General features: G+C 47.7%; 1 protein-coding gene and 1 long non-coding RNA gene across 2 annotated transcripts in view; one reads left to right on the top strand and one right to left on the bottom strand.

Moving 5' to 3' along the window:
- Nucleotides 1-5,052: 5,052 nt before the first annotated feature.
- On the bottom strand, nucleotides 5,053-8,990 carry ATOH1 (atonal bHLH transcription factor 1). Its single transcript, XM_079990389.1, has one exon. The coding sequence runs from the start codon at nucleotides 8,783-8,785 to the stop codon at nucleotides 7,763-7,765; it is 1,023 nt and encodes a 340-aa protein (XP_079846515.1). The 5' UTR covers nucleotides 8,786-8,990; the 3' UTR covers nucleotides 5,053-7,762.
- A 2,578-nt stretch (nucleotides 8,991-11,568) lies between these two features.
- The window catches only part of LOC307224488, a 491,711-nt gene continuing 483,647 nt past the window's right edge, over nucleotides 11,569-19,632 (top strand). Inside the window, exon 1 of the long non-coding RNA XR_013842575.1 lies at nucleotides 11,569-11,720. This is a non-coding gene — a long non-coding RNA (uncharacterized lncRNA). The remainder of the gene's footprint in view (nucleotides 11,721-19,632) is intronic.

Below are 19,632 nucleotides of genomic sequence, written 5' to 3'. Positions count from 1 at the left end.
GATGTATTTGGGAGGAGGTGCCAATGACTTATTAAAGCCACACCGTGCCCTCGCCTTTGTTTCGCTCCGAGGCGCTATTAAGCATGCTTGGCGCGGGCGCATAAATGATTCCTTTGCGCCCAGTCTCTTGGATACTTGGGGGCTGACTTGGGAAGGTAGAAGCTAATTGCTAATAATGGAGAGAAAGGAACCAGCCAGCATCGCGGGAGTGGCCCGGCATATGGCGAATGAACGGCCTCCAACGCTCAATATTCACGTTTCCAAAATATTAATGAGATTAGAGCAACCTGCAGCTACGCGTTACAGCTTGTAAATGGGGGAACAAGCGGGGGGCAGGGGGAGGAGAGGGGGGTGACAAAGGCTTGTTATGCAAAGGCCGGAACAGAACCTCAGAGTGGAAAATGTGTGTTGGTTTTCCCTTACACCAAGTGTCCGTTTAAATATATAATTAAGAGAATTAAATGTAATGAACTCCCCCGCTCCCGCAACCAGGGAGCTATGCATCTTTGCAACAATTCCGTGAGGTCCGTAAGACTGACAAGTTCCAAGTAACTCAGGGAGCCTGGCGTGGGTGCTCTTCAACTAAGCTTTTACTCAGAGTAGACCCACTGAAAGTAACAGACATGACTAAGCTAGGGTCATTCTTTTATATGGGCAGGGTTTCCTGTGAGAAAAACCTCGTTGACGACCAGCCGCTATGATCCTAGATCCTGCGATCCTAAATTATGATCCTAGCCTCATAACTTTATTTTATTATTACTTTATTTCCCCGCCCCCTCCATGGAGGTCAAGATAACTTATACGGTTCTCCCCTTCCTTATTTACACCCCACAAGAGGCAGTCACTCACTGGCCGGGGTCACCTTCATGGCTGAATGGGAATTTGCACCCAGGTCTCCCAGATGCTAGTCCAATGCTCTAACCACTGCACCGCACTCAGTTCGCATATATTTGTTCAGTGTTGTCCAGCGCAAAATGAGTAGCGGGTTGGGAACCAGGACGAAGACCGTTCCAAGTCCAAGCTTAAAATGCTCTTGCTCCAATGGAAGCAAAGCCCCTTTTAAGGAGCTTGCGCCTTTATCCTTGCAATCCTGAGGGCTTTTACCTTTTAAAATAACAAACAAACCCGTTATGTTCAGTACAGCTTACTTCGGGGAAAGTATGCATTGGGGTTTTTTAGCGGGGGGTATTTGTTTTAAACCTAACCTTCCTGTTATGGGGGCGGTATTTGTTTGTTTGCTTGTTTTAAACCTAACCTTCCTCCTGAGATAAATCACTGCGAATCATAATATTAAAAAATGCAGATCTATCCAAGCTACATGACTGGGTTTACCGAACTACCAGACTTAAAGCAAGGGCCGCTTCAGCACAGCTAAGGCTGCGATCCTAGACACGCTTAACGTGTCAGTAAAACCAACGGGATAAAACGGAGCTTTCCACTGAGTCAATATGAACTTTCTAGTGAAGGATTTTTGTGCTTAAGGCTCTCATTGAAATCAACGGGAGTTGGCATGATTTAATTGATATCAGGGTCATCTGTCTCCCTCATTCCCAACCCTAGAGGATGCTTGGGAAGGTTCCAAGTGAGATCCACTTTTGGATCTTGTTGCTTTTAAAAACACCGCTAAAGAGTTCAATGGGCTTACAAAGCCCGATCCTATGGACGTCTACTCAGAAACAAGTCCTACTGAGAGTAACTAAATTCAAAGATATTTGTAGCCCGATCCTAAGCATGTTCACTCAGCAGTAAATTCAAAGGGATTGACAGTCCGATCCCAGGCAAGCTTACTCAAAAGTAAGTTCAAAGGGATCTGCAGCCGGATTGTACCTATACAGGCTTACTCAGAAGTAAGTCCCGTCCCCCGGGTTCCATGACCCGCACACCCGTTGCCAAGCGTGCCTAGGATCGCAGCCTGTGTTTAGACTCGGTGCAGCAGTCGGGCGACCTGGCGGTCCTCGCTGAACTTTTCACCTTGCCCAGGGACTGTGTCACCCGCTCCGTCAACAACCCTCGGGAGCTGCCGGGCGAGAGTGGCTCGCCGCTCACCGGCAGCAGCTCCGGGGTTCCAAGTAACCCGAAGATGGCCGATGTTTATCTCGGCCCCGGCGAAGGCGGCCGCGCGAAAGGTTATCAAGGGGGCAGGTGCTTTGTTACGCGGCAGGAAAGTGACACTCTCACCTGCTCGCTTCCTGCGCGGGCTGCCGCGGCCGCCTATCAGGACCAGGAGCCACGAGGCGAGCCCCCCAGGAGCTGCTCCGCTCCTTGTCCACAGCTGCTGGCTCCCGGTGGGGGGGGGGGAGGCAGGAGAAACGAGCAGCCCGAGAGAGACTGGCAGGCAGGCAGGCGAGGGAAGTGGGCGGGATGGGGGGTACTTCGCAAAAGCTGCTGTCCTCTCCATCGGGACTTCCTTCTGAGTAAACCTGCGCTAGGGATTTGCGCTGAATCTGCTGCGGAAAACTCACGTGAGATTGGAGAGACCCGAATCTCTCCAAACCGAATCTGAGCAGAACAATATTCACCACGCATGTGGTTCCTAGCAACTGACGTTCAGAGTTATACTACCTCAGACAGTGGAGATAGAATATCCACTTTCTATGTCATGCGTAATTTTGTGTGCTTCTATCATGTCGCCTCTTACTCCTCTTCTTAAAGGAGAGCCTCTCCACCCCCTTGATCGCTCGGGTTGCCCTTTTCTGAACCCTTTGCAACAATAGCCTTTTTGAGTTGAGGCGACCAGAACTCTATAAGAGTACAGTGGTACCTCGGGTTACATACGCTTCAGGAAACAGACTCCACTAACCCAGAAACAGTACCTCGGGTTAAGAACTTTGCTTCAGGATGTGAAAAGAAATCGTGCTCCAGTGGCATGGCGGCAGCAGGAGGCCCCATTAGCTAAAGTGGTGCTTCAGGTTAAGAACAGTTTCAGGTTAAGAACGTACCTCCGGAACGAATTAAGTACTTAACCCGAGGTACCACTGTATTCCAAGTTACAAGGGGCAATTTGGGAGAGAAAAAGGGCTCTTGCCTTCATAGCCTGCTTGTGCGCTCCTTGGAAGCTTTTATTTGACCGCTGTCGGAAGAAGAGGGTTGGATAAATGTCCCGCCCCCCCCTCCCATCCAGCAAGTCTCTACTGTTGAGAAATTATACACCACCTTACTCAAGAATAAAGTCCAGTTTCAAAATAAAAACATTCATGGAAACAATATAAATATACCCCTGGCTGGCTTAAAACAACATTTGCCCCTCGTGGGATTGTAATGGGTATCGGTGGAGAATGGGATCCCAAACCACTGAAGGGGAAGTATTTTAGGGTATCTAGATGCTGAAATGGTTTAAGATAAATGCTCCGTCGCTACTGGCGCCCCCCGAAACACTTCCTTGAGATTATTGCTAGATTCATGTCGGTAAGGAAAGTATGAAGTGTCTAGTACCGGGGTACGAAATGTATTATGCTCCTAATAATATTTAACGTTTGTGTAGCGCTTTTAAGCGTTCCAAGCGCTTCGCGAGCATGATCGAGTTGCAATTATTACCACAACCCCGCAAGTATTATCGCCGCCACCATTTCCCATTGCAGCTGAGAGAAAGTGGTTTGCCTCTAGTCACCCAGTGACATAAGGGCAAAGGGACATCCCTTCGTGTGTGAGAGGCTATAAAACGACGTGTTATATAACGTGTTCTTAAGCGCTTACGTCCTTCTCTGTCCTGGAATTACTTCCCTGTTTGCAGTTACGCAGAGTGCAGGAGGCTGTACTCTGCACACCCTCAGAGGCGCTCCTGCCTTAATAATTATTTCGAATGCTTCAGAACTGAAGTTCTGGCGCTGGAATCTGGTTAAGAGGCTTAGCCTTGCTTTGTGAGGCTCGCGTTAAGCCTTCCCACAGCAGTCTAGACTAAGCGGGATCGGGCAACTAGTAAAGTTCTGGGGTGACCACGCTGCACCTCTGTTGGCTTAAGGCTTCCCAAAGAATCTCTTTTCAATAACAAATTCGGAAGTTTAGGTTGAGGCTAGCTAGACAGGGAGCTGCATTGTCAAGTCCTCTTCCATAGCGTAGCCGGAAGAGTTAAGTCCAATCAGGTCTTGGAAAAATGTTCGCTCGAAGGGTATAGCCCGGGCTATATATAAAGTTTAAATTACTTTGCTCCGGATTCCGGAGTTCAGCATACCTTCCTATCGGGACATAAGACGCTCAACGTGTTTATAGTTCGGGGCGTTCAATTTATTTTGCGATTCATATTTCGATAAATGTGGGAAGCAGGGCAGAGAGAACCAGCCAGGTATAGTTTCTTTGATCTTACTGGAGCGGAGGAAAGGCTAGCTATGAATGTAACAAGAACCAGTCATCTGGCATAATAAGCGCAGTTCGAATCCACGCATTTCCCTCCCCTTCCCGAGCAAATGCATTCCCGTCTCCAAACATAACCCCAGTTGTCCGAAAAACTTTTTTCTTGGAAGTAAAGGAGCGAGCTCCCGTCTGCACAGTCATCAGCTGGTAAGTCGTCTATTGGAAAAGGTTCACGCGTTCTGCTGAGGCTCAGTGACTGATGAAACCAAGTGTTGAACAGGCCAATGAATCAGCCCAGTGGAATTTGTTTCTAAGCAAGTAAGGCTTCAATTCTACATCTACCTACTTGGGAACTCAGGGGGAACTTATGAGTATATGTGCATAGGACTCAGCTGTGCATAAATTGCTTACACTGCATATACATAACTCTACTAGGTTAAAGTAAAAGAGCATCGTGAGAGTCAGCGAGGGCGAAACCAGTGGGATATAGAGGATTAATATGACTGGGACTAAGGTCATCACCGGTTTGAACGCGACTGCTCCCGTTCAGCAGGTGCGCGAATTGTGAAGTAGTCCTGTTGTGATGTCATAGAACAATAGGGTTGCAAAACGGAGCTTCTCAATTTAATGAACTTTCACCTACCAAGCAGGCCATTGGTCTGTCTAGCTCGATATTGTAGCTCAATATTGTCTGCACTAACCGGCAGCTGCTCTCAAACAGGGGGCATTCCCAACTTACGGAAGATGCCAAGAGCCGAACCTAGGACAAAGTATGGGATCTGAAACTAATATATTACCCTTTCTCCATTACTCTGTAATGTACAATGTAATGGCATTTCTGGAGTAGAGGGTGTGAGAAACCCCTTAATAAACGTGTTCCTGGAATGTCTGTATTTCAGACGGAGGCATTTGCGAAGAATTGCGCTGACCTCGTATTATCATTACTTATTATTAATAGCGAACCATAGGTGCAGGCGCGCTTTATTATTTGACAAACGGAGGGATCCTGCGGAGGGGCAAATCATTCCCTGAAGCAAGAGACTTACCCCCACGTTATACCGGTCCAGTCATGATTCCTGTAAAGACGCACCTCAACAAAAGTTGTTGCTTTTAAAACTTTTTTATTATTTGTTCTTTCTCTCTCTCAAAAAAAGTTACATAAACAATGGCAGCTGAATTTGTTAAAAAATAAACGGATCGTGTAAAAAGTCGTTTGGTTTAAAAAAAGATAAAACAGAAGCAGTAGCAAACATCCAGTAATAAATAAACAACCTGTCGCTAAAACATCACAAAAGCAAATGAAATGGACATAAATGTTTGACACGACAAACAAAAATGGTAGTTTCCCGCGTTCCCCTCCCCCACCCCATGCTGTTTGCAAATGAGTTTAATAATGACGATTAGAGACATGGCTGAGTTCGACATTGGTATATTAATCCAGTTGGCAGTGAGTCGCTTTTCTTTTGGAGCCGCGTCTCTCAGTCTCCACTCCCGGCGGCTTATAAAGTGCTTGCGCCAAATCCCACATACAGAAGACGCCAACATTTGGTTTGCATGAACGTTGGGGAAAAGCTAAGCAGGATACAAACAAAAAACCGCTCCCCCTATTTACAGCCCGGGAAGAAAGGGATACCCACGAACGCTGCCCTCTCCACCGGTCCTCCTCGTTTGCGCTCAGAATTTGTACAGCGACTCTGTATTCGGGATGCTTTGCAAGCGGCCAGGTTGCAAGGAAAGCCACTTGCCTTTTCGCTAGCAAAAGCCAAACACCCCTTGGGCTGACGGGGACACCGGGGCGGATGGCTAGAAGGCAGGTCCGCCTAGGGACCCCTCGCTCCGGTGGAATTGATCCTAAGCGAACTCTATTGGAAGGAAGGCTGCAGTCATGAGCGCACAAGAGCCCCACTGAACACGCTGGGGGACTGCTTATAAGCGCGGAAGTAGATTGATTTACATCAAGGAGGATTCGTTGCAAGTACATGTAGCAAGGACAAAACAGCCCTGCGTTTGGGAAGGCGGAGGAGCGCACACCAAGTCGGTGGACCCAAAAGAACCGACAACCAAACTCAGACCACTAGTATAGCCACAATCTTCAGGCTCCCCAGGGAAGCTTGTGGGACGGATGCAGCGAGGACTACAACCTCGAAACTCTGCCCAATTCTATCAGCTGAAGTCACTTCAAAGCGAAAGGCTAATTTGCTGTCTAGTTCAGATGAAGGGTTGCAATGAAACTGAATGGAGCCTTGTTGATTGTAATGAGAGTCACAAGCACACTTCGTGGCAGTGTTAAAAAGAACAATTAACATGTACTTCCGAGCAATTGTGCTTAGAATGAAGCTGAATGAGATCTATATCCAAACGTCAAAGGACAGAGTTCTCGCAGCTCCGACCCTAAATGCATTTACTTGGAATAGTTGAGTTGATCTCAGTTAATATACTCGCAAAAAACGTTGTTTAGGCTTTCAAATGTGACAGCTCATTCCTCTGCATTACTACTGAGAAATAAGCCGCGCTGAGTTCATTTTGGGTTACTCTCAGGCAAGTTGCTGTAACTGTAATGTCTACTTGGAAGTAAGCGTCGTTGAGGTCAACGAGCTTTACTTCCAGGTACAGTGGTACCTCGGGTTAAGAACTTAATTCGTTCTGGAGGACCGTTCTTAACCTGAAACTGTTCTTAACCTGAGGTACCACTTTAGCTAATGGGGCCTCCCGCCGCCAACCCCGCGATTTCTGTTCTCATCCTGAAGCAAAGTTCTTAACCCGAGGTACTGTTTCTGGGTGACGTGAATATCATCTGGAGACCGAAACTTACTAGGGAGCGACCACAAGTGAACGCTTTGGAGTTTACATCCGAGGAACCCTGAGGAGCTGTCCCAAAAAGCAGTGCTTAATTTAGGAAGGGTACAGTCCATTGTCCCAGAATCTGTAATCCGGAATCTGTTTTACTCTCTCTGGTGAAGTATATGCAACTGATTCCAGCAGGGAAGGGGAAGCCAAATTTTAAAACTAGAAAAACAAACCAGGTTACATTCAGTCGGCTTCTAGAAAATTGCTTAAAAGCTAAGATTCGAAGCACAGTTGCTTGGAAGAAAGCCCCCTTTGCTTGCTTGCGAGAACAGCAACCACAGTGCTTTACGAAGAGAGTTCAAGAGAAATCATGGTTCAAAAGCTTTCCCTACCGTTCTAGACCTGCGCAGGGTAAATGGCTACTTCTAGAAAGAGAAGTTAAGGAGAGTTCCCCCGGCAGGTTTCCAAAGCTTTCTAAGGCTGGCGAGGTGAGTCCATCAGAGCCTGCGACACGCGTCTGTTTGCCCCCACATGCCCAGGATCCTGCCCTGTTCACGCCAGCGCCAGCAACGTCTTTCACAAGCAGTCTGACAAGCAGTCCTCCCCCCGCATCCCCGGTCAGCCTCAGGGTCGGCTTGACTGGCAGCCGCCGATCTCACCTATCCCTCCCTGCCCGACTGACGCGCGCCTAGCTGGCCTCGTCAGAGTCACTGTAATGGGATCGGGGCGAGAACTCCCCATCGCTGCGATGGGCCGGCGGCGAGGGTTTCCTCCGCTCCTGCTGGGGCTGGCCCGACGGCGGCAGGAGCTGCGCCGGCGAGGGGGCTTTCTGCCCCAACTCCGTGAACGAGGGGAAATGCAGCGGGTCCAGTTGCACCGAGAAGCCTCCTCCTCCTGCCCCGCCCCCAGCCGGCTGCTCTTGGGGAAAACGCGTCCGGCAGGGTCCCGAGGCCTGGGACCTTGGCTGTTGCTGCAGAGCGCCCCCTCCAGGCGGGGTGCAGGGCGCGCGCTCGTAAGTCTGGCTGGCGGGGGCGCCGTCGGCTGGAGGTGGGCTGTGCAGCAGCTCGGCCAGCGCGCTGATGTAGATCTGCGCCATCTGCAGCGTCTCGTACTTGGAGAGCTTCTTGTCGTTGTTGAAGGAGGGGATGACATTGCGCAGCTGGTCGAAGGCGTGGTTCAGCCCGTGCATCCGCCGCCGCTCGCGGGCGTTGGCCGCCAGGCGCCTCTGCTTCTGCACGCCGCTCACCTGAGGGCCCTGGCGCAGCAGACCCCCGACGCCGCCGGGGCAGGGCGCGCGGGGCCGCGTCGCCTGCGCGTCGCCAGAGGTGCCGCCTGCCTGGTGGTGGTGATGGTGGCGGCGGCGGTGGTGCTCCTGTAGCGCGCACAGCTTCCCCGACCCGCCGCTCCGGCTGCCGCCGCCCAAGTGCTCGACCGCGCCTGCCTCTGAAAGCTCCTCGTCGTCCTCGTCCTCCTCCTCGTCGTCTTCTTCCTCCTCGTCCCCCTCAGCTGCTCCTGAGAGCAGGTACCTGGGCGACGAGGTGACCCGGCCTGGGCAGCAGATGCCCAGCCAGGCTGAGGAGAAGCCGCGACTTGCCGCCGTCGCCTCCTGTCCCAGCAGAAGGCTGTCTTCCAACGGCTGCTGCTGGGAGCCCAAATCCCTGCCGCCTTCGCCCCACTCGCTGGGCGCAGCCACGGCGCGCAGGTGGCTCATAGTGTCTGCGAGGGTTACCTCAGCGCAAGAAGTCGCCGCCGTCTGACCTGCTGCACGCGCCCTTTGCGCTCTCCCCCTCAGCCCGGGACGAACAGCAAGTGCTTCAGGAGCCCTGTCTAACCCTGCGACGCGCGCTCATACATAAGGGAGGAGGGAGGAAAATAATAATAATAATAATAAAGCACACATATACAGACACACGGCCCGCCAACAACTAGGCTTCTCCGGTTGCGGAGGGCGCTGCGCCCCCTTTAAAAAGCGGCACGCGCCGGGGTCCCCCACCCTCTCCACCTCCTCCTTCCCCGCACACACCCCTCCTCGGCGCCCCACCCTCCACCTCCCGCCCTCCTCGCGCCAGTCGCGTGTCGGCTCAGCCATTGGAGCGCGCGGGACTTGTCGCGTGCGGGCAGCCAATGGGCTAAAGCGTAAAGGTTGGGTGTTTGTTTGGGCTTTCTTTCTGTCTTTCTTTCTTTTGGCCAGCGCCGGGATAGAAGGCGCGGGCAAGGGAGTAGGAGGAGAAGGACGGAGAGACAGAAGGAAACAAAAAGTTGATATACAAAGGATGGAATACCTGAGTGTCTCTAAGGAACAGTTGCTGTCCCGCCAACAATAAGGCGCGCGTTTTTATAGCAGGCAGGGTATCGCTTGTGCGTGCGTGTGAGGGAGAAACTGAGGGAATGGCTGAGCAGGAGTTACATACACCTGCAGTCACGCGGCACCCCGGGAGTGTGTGTGAGGTAAAAGTGTGCCAACTTGTGAGGAAGGGAAGGCAAGGCAAGCGGGAGGGCGCGTGCCTAGAAAGGGGTCCGTGCGAGCGCAGATTTCTTGGGTCGCCTAAACTGGCTGGGACGTGGTTTTTGGACGCCTGCTGGGGACCCTGGACCTCAGAGCTCTCTGAAACTACGAGCTGCGTTTGGTTTTGCAACGCCATTGAAGCGGCGCTTCTCCCATTGCCTTCAAGGGAAGAAGGGGGGAATACCCCTCGAAGCCCCCTTCAAAGGCATTGGAATTGCAGTCAAGAAAGGTGGGCGAGTCACGTTCAACTCGAGACGCCCTTTCTTTGAGAGGATTCACACCCCAAAGTCATGGGTAGATCCTGTTGGGTTTTTTTTCTTTTGGCGCCGGATTGGTCCAGCCTCTGAAGGTGTGAGGAAAAACTTCCTCGCAAGCGCAGAGTCGGCTTTGCCAGAAAGAAGCCTGCGGCTGGGAGGCAGCTGGTGGCGGCTTCTTCGCCGGGCAGCGCGCGATTGGTGCGCCCTCGGGAAAGGCTGCGCTTTGCAGGAGGGAGCCGAGGCGCGTGCGGGAAACTGAGCGCCCCCCGGGGACTAAATCGAGCTCTCTGGGCATCTCGGCGGCCAGCTGGCTTGGGCAAGCGGCGGAGCTCGCTAGACGCGCAAATCAAGAGAGGAAACCGAGGTCGAGATGGCCCTGAAGCTCAGCCCACACATAGATAGAAGAAGGTCGCTCCTGGCTCGCCTCTGCGCGGGGTCACCAAGGCATTTTGCGCGCGCTTAGAAAGCGCAATTGGTTACAGTGGGGCTTACTTCTCAGTAAACAGGCAGAGGTTTATGGTGCACTGTTGGCCCACACGGAACACTGCCGAGTGTCTGCAGCTCTGAATGCTTGTACTTTATAGGTCTGCTAAGCATCAGCATAACCCAGGGTGCTCCCTCATGGGGACATCGAACCAGAGGGATGTACACGAACGGATTCTAAACTTATAAAGATCCCGTCGAAATCAGTAGTATTAACATCTCCGGCATTTGGGAGTTTAGATAATTTGTAGTATTGCGGTAGTATTTTGGCTCTGTGGGTGTGCTCTGGGTCAGTGGAGATGTCTTCATTCCCCAAATCAATGCTATTTTTAAATTATTATCTTCCAAGAGGGGTGAGTTGGGGAGAGAGTGTCAGGATCCAACCACCTGAGGGAGTAAACCCTGCTTGAGGTAATACCTGCAACCCATCTCATGCACCTATCAGCCTCTGTCAACTGAGCCATCAAGGTGAGGCAAAAGGTTTGAACCAAAGTACCCTCTAGGGTTTCCCCCCCAGACAGGATAAAAAAACCTTTGTATGTCTGGCACAGGGAAACATACACAAATGCAGTAGCTATTTGTCTTCCTCTTAGGAGATTATAGTCCTTGGCAGAAATGAGTAGTTCAGGAGAGTGGAGCACTGGCTTTTCATTACACTGGGATGCACTCCTGCTTAATTATCTTGATATATCAGAAGGCCCATGCATGTCACCATTGCTTACAAGAATACCAGCAATTAGCACATGCAAGGTCGGGTCTGCACAACATAAGGCTTGTAGGGTAGACTGGTTGCAGCCCTCTGAAGAAGTTCCAGGTATCCACCATTTGAACAATTTTCCAACTTGTCTTGTGATTACTTCAATAGAGGGCCTCTCAACTCCAGCAGAAGTGAGGATGGGAGAATGCTTGCATCCATGGTCCTGCATTCATCTTCTATGGTACCTCCTGGAGTTGATTTCAAATCCACCCCAAGATTGTGAAGTGCCTAACAGCATGCTAAGATTGTAAATTGCGGGAAGAGAAAGTTTGTCCTAGCCTAGGAGGAAACAGGAAGTTCCGACTGGCTGGTCCAAACATGTCCACTCTAGGAATGTTGTATTTGACTGCTCTGTGTTTCACATTCCAGAGAAATGCTATACCAGTACAGTGGTACCTCGGGTTAAGTACTTAATTCGTTCCAGAGGTCCGTTCTTAACCTGAAACTGTTCCTAGCCTGAAGCACCACTTTAGCTAATGGGGCCTCCCGTTGCTGCCGTGCCACCAGAGCACAATTTTTGTTCTCATCCTGAAGCAAAGTACTTAACCTGAGGTAATATTTCTGGGTTAGTAGAGTCTGTAACCTGAAGCGTATGTAACCTGAAGCATATGTAACCCGAGGCACCACTGTACAGTAGCGGACAGTGATATTGTCTAGCTACAACTTCCTGAAGCACAGGACACGGGACACAGGCCTAATGTTGGATGGAAGCCTCAGTGCAATAGTTCACAATTCTCATTTCAGAAGTTCACAGACCTGAGGGCTACGTTTACATAATTATTAACACAGGGAAGACATTACTTCTGTATTTACTACCAGATAATGTATTTGCAATAGTGCTTATTTTTTATATATATATATATATATATATATATATATATATATATATTTATTAAAGTTTTTAAACATAAATGCAGAAATAAAAAACAATGAAACATATATCATAACATATTTTCTTAGCTTCATTGGACTCCCTCACGTCTCCCGCTCCCACTTGCATCATTGTCAATTCTTACCCGCAATTTATCATCTTGTTTACATTCTTGTATCCCATTTATTTAAAATATAATCTAATATTTCTCCCAAAGGTTTTTGTTTTTTCCTCAATCTCACTTGTCATCCTAATTCCATCTAGTTTAGTGGTGCTCAATTATTTATGATCTAGCATCCTTCTTAACATTCAACCAAATTACAATGCTTTTTTAAATAAATCTTAAATTTCTTCCAGTCTTCTTCAACTTTCTCTTCTCCCAGGTCTCGGATTCTGCCGGTCAAGTGCTTATTTTGAACTCATCTGTTAACCCTCCTTTTCCTTCCTGCTCTTATAGAATGGTCTCTTTTACTCTGGGTCCTGGATCTTCTGCTCCCCCCCCTTAAAAACCCTTTAAAAATGTTTTTACTTTGCTTACAAGATGATGGCTTTCCTTCTGAAAATCAGCATAGATTTGAGTACATATAAATAGTACCTGCAATCTTGTGTCATGGTTCAGTGCCCTGAGTTCTTTTTAAGGACCTAGCAACATCTCTGTTGGCTGCTTAGGAATGCTGAACCAGTGATAGGTGAATTTACCCTGGCTTGATTTAGAATTGGCTTGGTAATTACAAGCTTTCTTGGTGAGAGTTCAGGAAAAAACCCCTCAATCATTTCACACAAGTTTTCTGCTGGTTCTTAATATTGGCACATGGATGCAGATAGTGCCCCCCCCCATATTGTATTGCCCCTACAGTTCCCAGCATTAGCTCTGGCATGGAGCCACTATACAACCAGCAAAAAGAGAGAATTTTAGAAGGGAATGGGACCAAACAATCACATGAGGTATTTGCCAAGAACATGAGCACTGGCTCAAATATAAGAGATACTCGCCAAATGAAAGATTGCATGGTTGAGCAGTCTAGTTATTTAACTAACAGCAATCCATGGGAATTTAAGTGAAAATAAGGGGTTTACCATTAGAGAACTATTTGCACTTCTTTCATTCGGTGCCCAGCCTAATGGATACTAACAGAGCATGACTGGGATTCTATTTTATATTCAAATTTGGAAAATGATTTATTGGGTAAATGGTACTCAGTTTGGAATACACCTGCAGAATACACAGCTGCAGAGATTCATTTTGAACCAAGTAATGATGGACTTCAGTGACACCTTTATTTGTTTGTTTGTTTGTTTTGTATACCACCCTATACCCGGAGGTCTCAGGGTGGTTCACAAAACAAGATCAACATCTAAAACCACAATATATATAATCAAAATAAAATCAACAACCCAATAACTCCCCCCCAAAAGAACCACATTTTAAAAGGTCATAGGATGTCAGTCAAATCAAAGGCTTGGTTAAAAAGGAACGTTTTTACCTGGCACCTAAAGGTGTATAAATGAAGGTGCCAGGTGAACTTCCCTGGGGAGATCATTCCACAGATGGGGAGCCACTGCAGAGGAGGCCCGTTCTTGTGTTGCCACCCTTCGGACCTCTTGAGGAGGAGGCACATGAAGGAGGGCCTCAGAAGATGATCTCAGGAGCTAAGTAGGTTCATATGGAAAGAGGCAGTCCTTGAGGTATTGCAGTCCTGAGCCGTTTAGGACTTTATAGGTCAAAACCAGCACTTTGAATTGGGCCTGGAAACTAATTGGTAGCCAGTGCAGTTGGACCAGGATAGGTGTAATATGTTGCTCTGGTGAACCATCTTCAGAGGCAGCCCTACATATAACACATTGCAGTAATCTAACCTTGAGGTTACAAGACCATAGACAACAGTAGTTGTCCAGATAGGAGTATAGCTGGGCCACCAGCTGAAGCTGACAGAAGGCACTCTGTGCCACTGAGGCCACCTGAGCCTCGAACAACAGCAAAGGATTCAGGAGTACCCCCAAGCTACAAACCTGCTCCTCCAGTGGAAGTATAATCCCATCAAAAGCATATGATTTCCCACCCATCTGGTCTACGGAACCATCCACTAACAGTGCCTCGCCCTCAGTCCTATCTGGGTTGAGCTTCAGTTTGTTGGCTTTCATCCAGTCCATTATACAGTGATACCTCCGGTTAAGAACTTAATTCATTCTAGAGGTCCGTTCTTAACCTGAAACTATTATTAACCTGAGGTACCACTTTAGCTAATGGCACCTCCCGCTGCCGCTGCACCGCTGCTGCGCAATTTCTGTTCTCATCCTGAAGCAAAGTTCTTAACCTGAGGTTAGCGGAGTCTGCAACCTGAAGCGCCTGTAACCTGAAGTGTCTGTAACCTGAGGTACCACTGTAGAGGCAAGACACTGGTCCAGCACTTCCACTGCCTCACCTGCAGATGTAAAGGAGAAACAGAGCTGAGTGTCATCAGCATACTGCTGACAATGTACTCCAAACCTCTGGATGACCCCACCTAGCATTTTTATGTAGATGTTAAACAATGTAGGGGATAGGATTGAGCCCTGTGGAACCCTACCTTGAAGGTTCCACGGGACTGAAAAGCATTTCCCAAGTAACACCGTCTGGGAACGACCATCCAAGCACTTCCGGAGGCGGCGCGAACGGCAATGGCGGTCCTTCTTACATTGTGAGGAGGAAGCTCCGCGGAAATGGGTCGTCCGCTACGGCGAAGCGGAGACCCGCACCGAAAAACCACAGGCAGCAAGAGCCTGTGGCCGTGGGACTCGGCGGGCGCCAGAAGCGTCCCCCAAAATGGTGAAGGGACCCTGTAAGGGGTCTCTGAACGTGGAGGGGGTATCGCGGCGCTGTGAGTCGATCGCTATTCCGGTGGAGTGAAGCCGCATAGCTGCTGTTGGTGAGCGCTGACCTTTCTTCCTGGAAACATTCGATTCTGAAAAGCAACAACCCGTGAGTAAGAAAAGACAGTAAGAATTGGAAGTTAAATTGCTATAAATTCGGCTAAAAGCGGGAGACGCAACAGGAAGTCCGTCTTCCGCTTCTGCTTAAGATCTAAAGCAAAGGACTTTGATCTTGGGAGCCTTTGAAGAGGCGCTTAAATCAACTATTCTGTGCATCCGTTGAAGCTGCTTCTGTGTAAATTTAAGATTTAACTTTTTTTCTAAGTGATTTACTTTTTATATGGACTGTGCTTTATCTCTTCTGCTGAAATTACTATTCTACTGAGAAGCCCAGTTTGCTGGACTGCCTGTTTAACAGAACTGTCAGATTGCAGAATTTGATACTTTGTGATTTGGATCTGCTACAATCTGAGTCTTTTTGGATTTGTTACACTGAAACATCTTTTCTGGCACTTGCTAGAGACATTGTTGTGCTTTTTAAACCAACTCTGCTAACTAAGAAAAATTGAAGGTTCTTTGGAAAAGTAACAGGACTTTAACAATTTGGCATTTTCCCTCAAGACTTATTTGAACGCCCTCTAGAGGATTTTGGATTTACAGTTGTACATGACTTTACTTTTTCTTTCCTTTTCTCCTATTTGCTGGCTTACACTCTGGGCCGCTGGATTCCCATGGGAACAATTTAGTTTGACCTTGACTAGTAGACAAAACTGGAATGAGTGGCACTGGGAAAACAAGATCAGCTAAAGCGAAAGCTAGACAAACAACTTTAACTTTAACTTCACAGCCGCGCAGATCATCTGTTCCTACTGTCTTGCTGGCAGAGGAAGAAGAAATTGAGCAACCACTGTTGGAAGATATGGCTGCAGGAGGATCTGGTTCAGTACTAGAGAAAATTTTTGAAAAATTGGAAGCTTTGGATAAGAAAGCGGATGAACAGACGGCTAAGCTTGACCAAAATACAGCCAGTGTTAACAAATTAACTGAACAAGTTGCTCTGAACACACAATCGATTGGAAAATTATTTGAGGCCACTGCAGAAAATCGCAAATTGGCTGAGGAAGCTAGTCAAAAAGTTGAAGAACTACAACAAGAGGTAAAACCATTGCATAAACAGTTTGGTGAACAGCAGGCGTATTTGTCTATGATTGAACTGAGGAACCGGGAAAATAATCTGAGATTGAGGTCTATACCAGAACTTGAACAAGGGAATCTAATTGAGTTCCTGACAAAAGAATTTTCCAAGTTTTGGCCTTTGGAGGAAGAAAAGGATTTTAAGATTGTGACTGCTTTTAGACTTGGAAAACTAGCAAGGAAAGACAGACCCAGAGACTGTTTGATCACCCTGAGATCCAAGGAGGAAAGAGACAAAATACTAGGCCTACACTACGGAAAGTCACTGGATATTTTGGACAAAAGGGTCGAAATTTATAAAGATATTTCGAAACAACTTTTGGACCTTAGATCCACCTATACCGAGTTAGTGAACTTGTTAAGGAGCAACTCAATTGTTTTCAGGTGGGAATTTCCCCAAGGATTATCTTTCACATTCAGAGGGAAGAAGGTTAAAATTAAAACAGCTGAGGACAAAGACAAATTTTTGAGTGCTTACGGAGAGGACCTTCAGAAAGGGATTGAAAGACCTTCAGGGTCTGGACCATCACATCCACCTGCACCTTCGGGACCTGAAGATTTGGAGAAAAAGATTCCACCACCAGAGGGATAACAGATTTGTTCAGGATGTCTCTGCAACTTCTGAGCTGGAATATTAATGGCTGTAATTCCCCGGAAAAGAGGAGAAGAATATTTCATATTTTGAAAAAAGAACAATTGGACATTATTTGTTTACAAGAAACACATGTGACTAGGCTCCATAGATGTTAAACAACGTAGGGGATAGGATTGAGCTCTGTGGAACCCTACATTGAAGGTTCCACGGGACTGAAAAGCATTCCCCAACTAACACCATCTGGGAACGACCATCCAAGTAAGACTGGAATCACCACAAAGCAGTGCCACCTACCCATAGTTCAGAGAATTGCTCCAGAAGGATACCATGGCTGATGGTATTGAAAGCCACTGAGAGGGTGAGACAAATTAACAGGGACATGTTTCCTTTGTCTCTCTCTCGACAGAGGTCATCATATAGGGCGACCAAAGCAGTTTCTGTGCCAAAACCAGGCCTAAACCCCAATGGAAATGGATCCATCTGGTTATGATGGACTAGAGGCAGTGATCAAATCATGGGGCAACAGCAGCTCCATCCTCTGACTCCCTCTAATTTTAGTCAAACAGTGTCCCTCTGTAGCGATCTAGAAACAGTATCTAAGAAGGCTGGAGGAAAAGGTGAAGGGGCTCACTTGTGATTCAGCAGCTGGGGTAGCTCAGTTAGTAGAGCATGAGATCCTTAATTGTTGGGCAGTAAGATTCCTGCACTGCAGGGGTACCCTTGTGGTACCTTCCAACTGTACAATTCTATGATTCTATGTACTATGATGTTGGGGAAGATCGAGGGTACAAGGAGAAGGGGATGACAGAAGATGAGATGGTTGGATAGTGTTCTCGAAGCTACCAGCATGAGTTTGACCAAACTACGGGAGGAAGAGGAAGACAGGAGTGCCTGGCGTGCTCTGGTCCATGGGGTCACGAAGAGTCGGACATGACTAAAGGACTAAACAACAACAACAAATGTACTTAAAGGTACAGTCAGCTTGAGCCCGGCAAGGCAATTCTTATGTACTTTTTGTCAGATGGATTTAGATGAGTAGGAGAGGATATTTTATTTATTATTCATCCTTCCTCTTCTTACTTGTGTAAGATTGCAAATACCTATTTCAGCGGAGTAAATTTACCATCAGTGTGCAGCTTGTCTCTAGAAGCTGTTAGAGACAAGGTTGCATAACCTTCTATAATGATTATGATATCCAAGGATACTTAGGCAGACTAGGATCTATTTCCCCTCTTCTATGCTTCTTTCTTCACAAAGAAATCACTCTCAGGCTGTGTCAGGCCGCAGAGGAAGCAACTCCCATGGCGGGTTGCCAGGAACGTATAAGACAAGGAAAAGTTCTTACCACCTGCTTTTTATTCAATATTTACAGAGAGAGGCTTGGAACGCAGCCTCTTGGAGTGGCACTGTCCTGAGTGACTCTCCACCCCCTTTTCCTCCCACTTCCTCATTTGTCATTGCCATCATCTCCCCTATGAGTGGCTCTGAGGGCCCTTTGCTTCTGAGCCCTTTGCTGTACTACTTTCAAGGCTCACTGGGTTATGGGAGAAGGGAATGCTTTCTAAGACACTGTGTCCATCAGCTGTTGCCCTCCTGATCCTTCCTCTTCCTCCCCCTCCCATTAATTCCCAGCTTTTCCCCTCATCTGCCTCTGAGCTGTGACCTCCCTCAAACCCCTGTTGTAATTCTGAACTGCCTTCTTCTCTGGAAGGATCAGGCTGGGGAGGTGGTCTCCACCATTCCTCCAGTGTGGTGTAGTGGTTAAGAGCGGTAGACTCGTAATCTGGTGAACCGGGTTCAATTCTCTGCTCCTCCACATGCAGCTGCTGGGTGGCACTTTTTTGAAATACAGAGCAGTCAAGTACAACATCCCTAGAGTGGACATAAAAAGGGGATGTCTGGACTAGCCAGTCATAACTTCCTGTTTCCTCCTAAACGGGGACAGACTTCCTCTACATGTAACCAGAGGTGGGTGTGGCCTCACCTGTGCAGGTAACAAAAGCATAGGACTGGCCGCCATCTCTCTGTCTCTGACTACATTTGTCGAAGAAGCAACATCTGCTTAGTTTCCAGGTATATTACTTTTGTAACTTAAGCCTGACTTCTGGGATCCATCTGTGAACAGAATGTGAGTGAGTAAACTCTTTTTATACTTTTATAGAAGATCCAGTGTGGTGTAGTGGTTAAGAGTGGTAGACTCATAATCTGGTGAACTGGGTTCGTGTCTCCACTCCTCCACATGCAGTTGCTTGGGCTAGTCACACTTCTCTGAAGTCTCTCAGCCCCACTCACCTCACAGAGTGTTTGTTGTGGGGGAGGAAGGGAAAGGAGAATGTTAGCCGTTTTGAGACTCCTTTGGGTAGTGATAAAGCAGGATATCAAATCCAAACTCTTCTCTTCTTCTGTGTCGTGTCTATTTTTTTCATGAGGGACTAAAGGGGAAAATACCAGGTAACTTATTTTAGAGGCTTTAGAGAGCCCGAGCAAACGTATCCGCTGTGCAAGTTTAAAATAGGGGAATGTTACTCTGCTAAATTGTAGAACTTGTTAACACAAGTTGGAAAGGATATAATCAAACAATATATCCTCTCCTGCATTCCTGAACAGTCCCACAAAAATAAACTCATGCATTGCAGTAGGTTAGACTAGGGGACTCTTGTGGTCCCTTCCAACTCTACAATTCTATTCTCTGATTATATAAACTTACATATATTGGTATTAAATGAGTGCAGGGTTTAATCTACCCAAGTGCATCCTATTGACCATGAAGATATTTTATTTAAATAAAAAAGTAACACTAAGGAAATCCTCATTTTGAAAGCACTAAGCTGTTATTCTGTACTGTGCCACAAAAGAAAATCTAAAATCAAACATTTGTTTTGTGTGTAACATGTTAAATAATGCTGACTGCAAACCTGAAACCTCATACTCTGGATGTGGTTGCTCTGCTTTTGAAGGAGGAATAATGGAACTGTACTGTTACCCACAAGCCAGTTAGAAGTAAGGTTAACTGAAACAAACACTTTCTATTATCACGTAGATAGG

This window comes from Podarcis cretensis, assembly GCF_951804945.1.
Source record: "Podarcis cretensis genome assembly, chromosome: 9".
In the NCBI taxonomy this organism is placed as follows: Eukaryota; Metazoa; Chordata; class Lepidosauria; order Squamata; family Lacertidae; genus Podarcis; species Podarcis cretensis.
This window is presented reverse-complemented; position numbering and strand designations above follow the sequence as displayed.

What these genes read in the sequence shown, in the direction of transcription:
- ATOH1 (XM_079990389.1), bottom strand. Translation starts at nt 8,785, where the DNA reads ATGAGCCACCTGCGCGCCGTGGCTGCGCCCAGCGAGTGGGGCGAAGGC.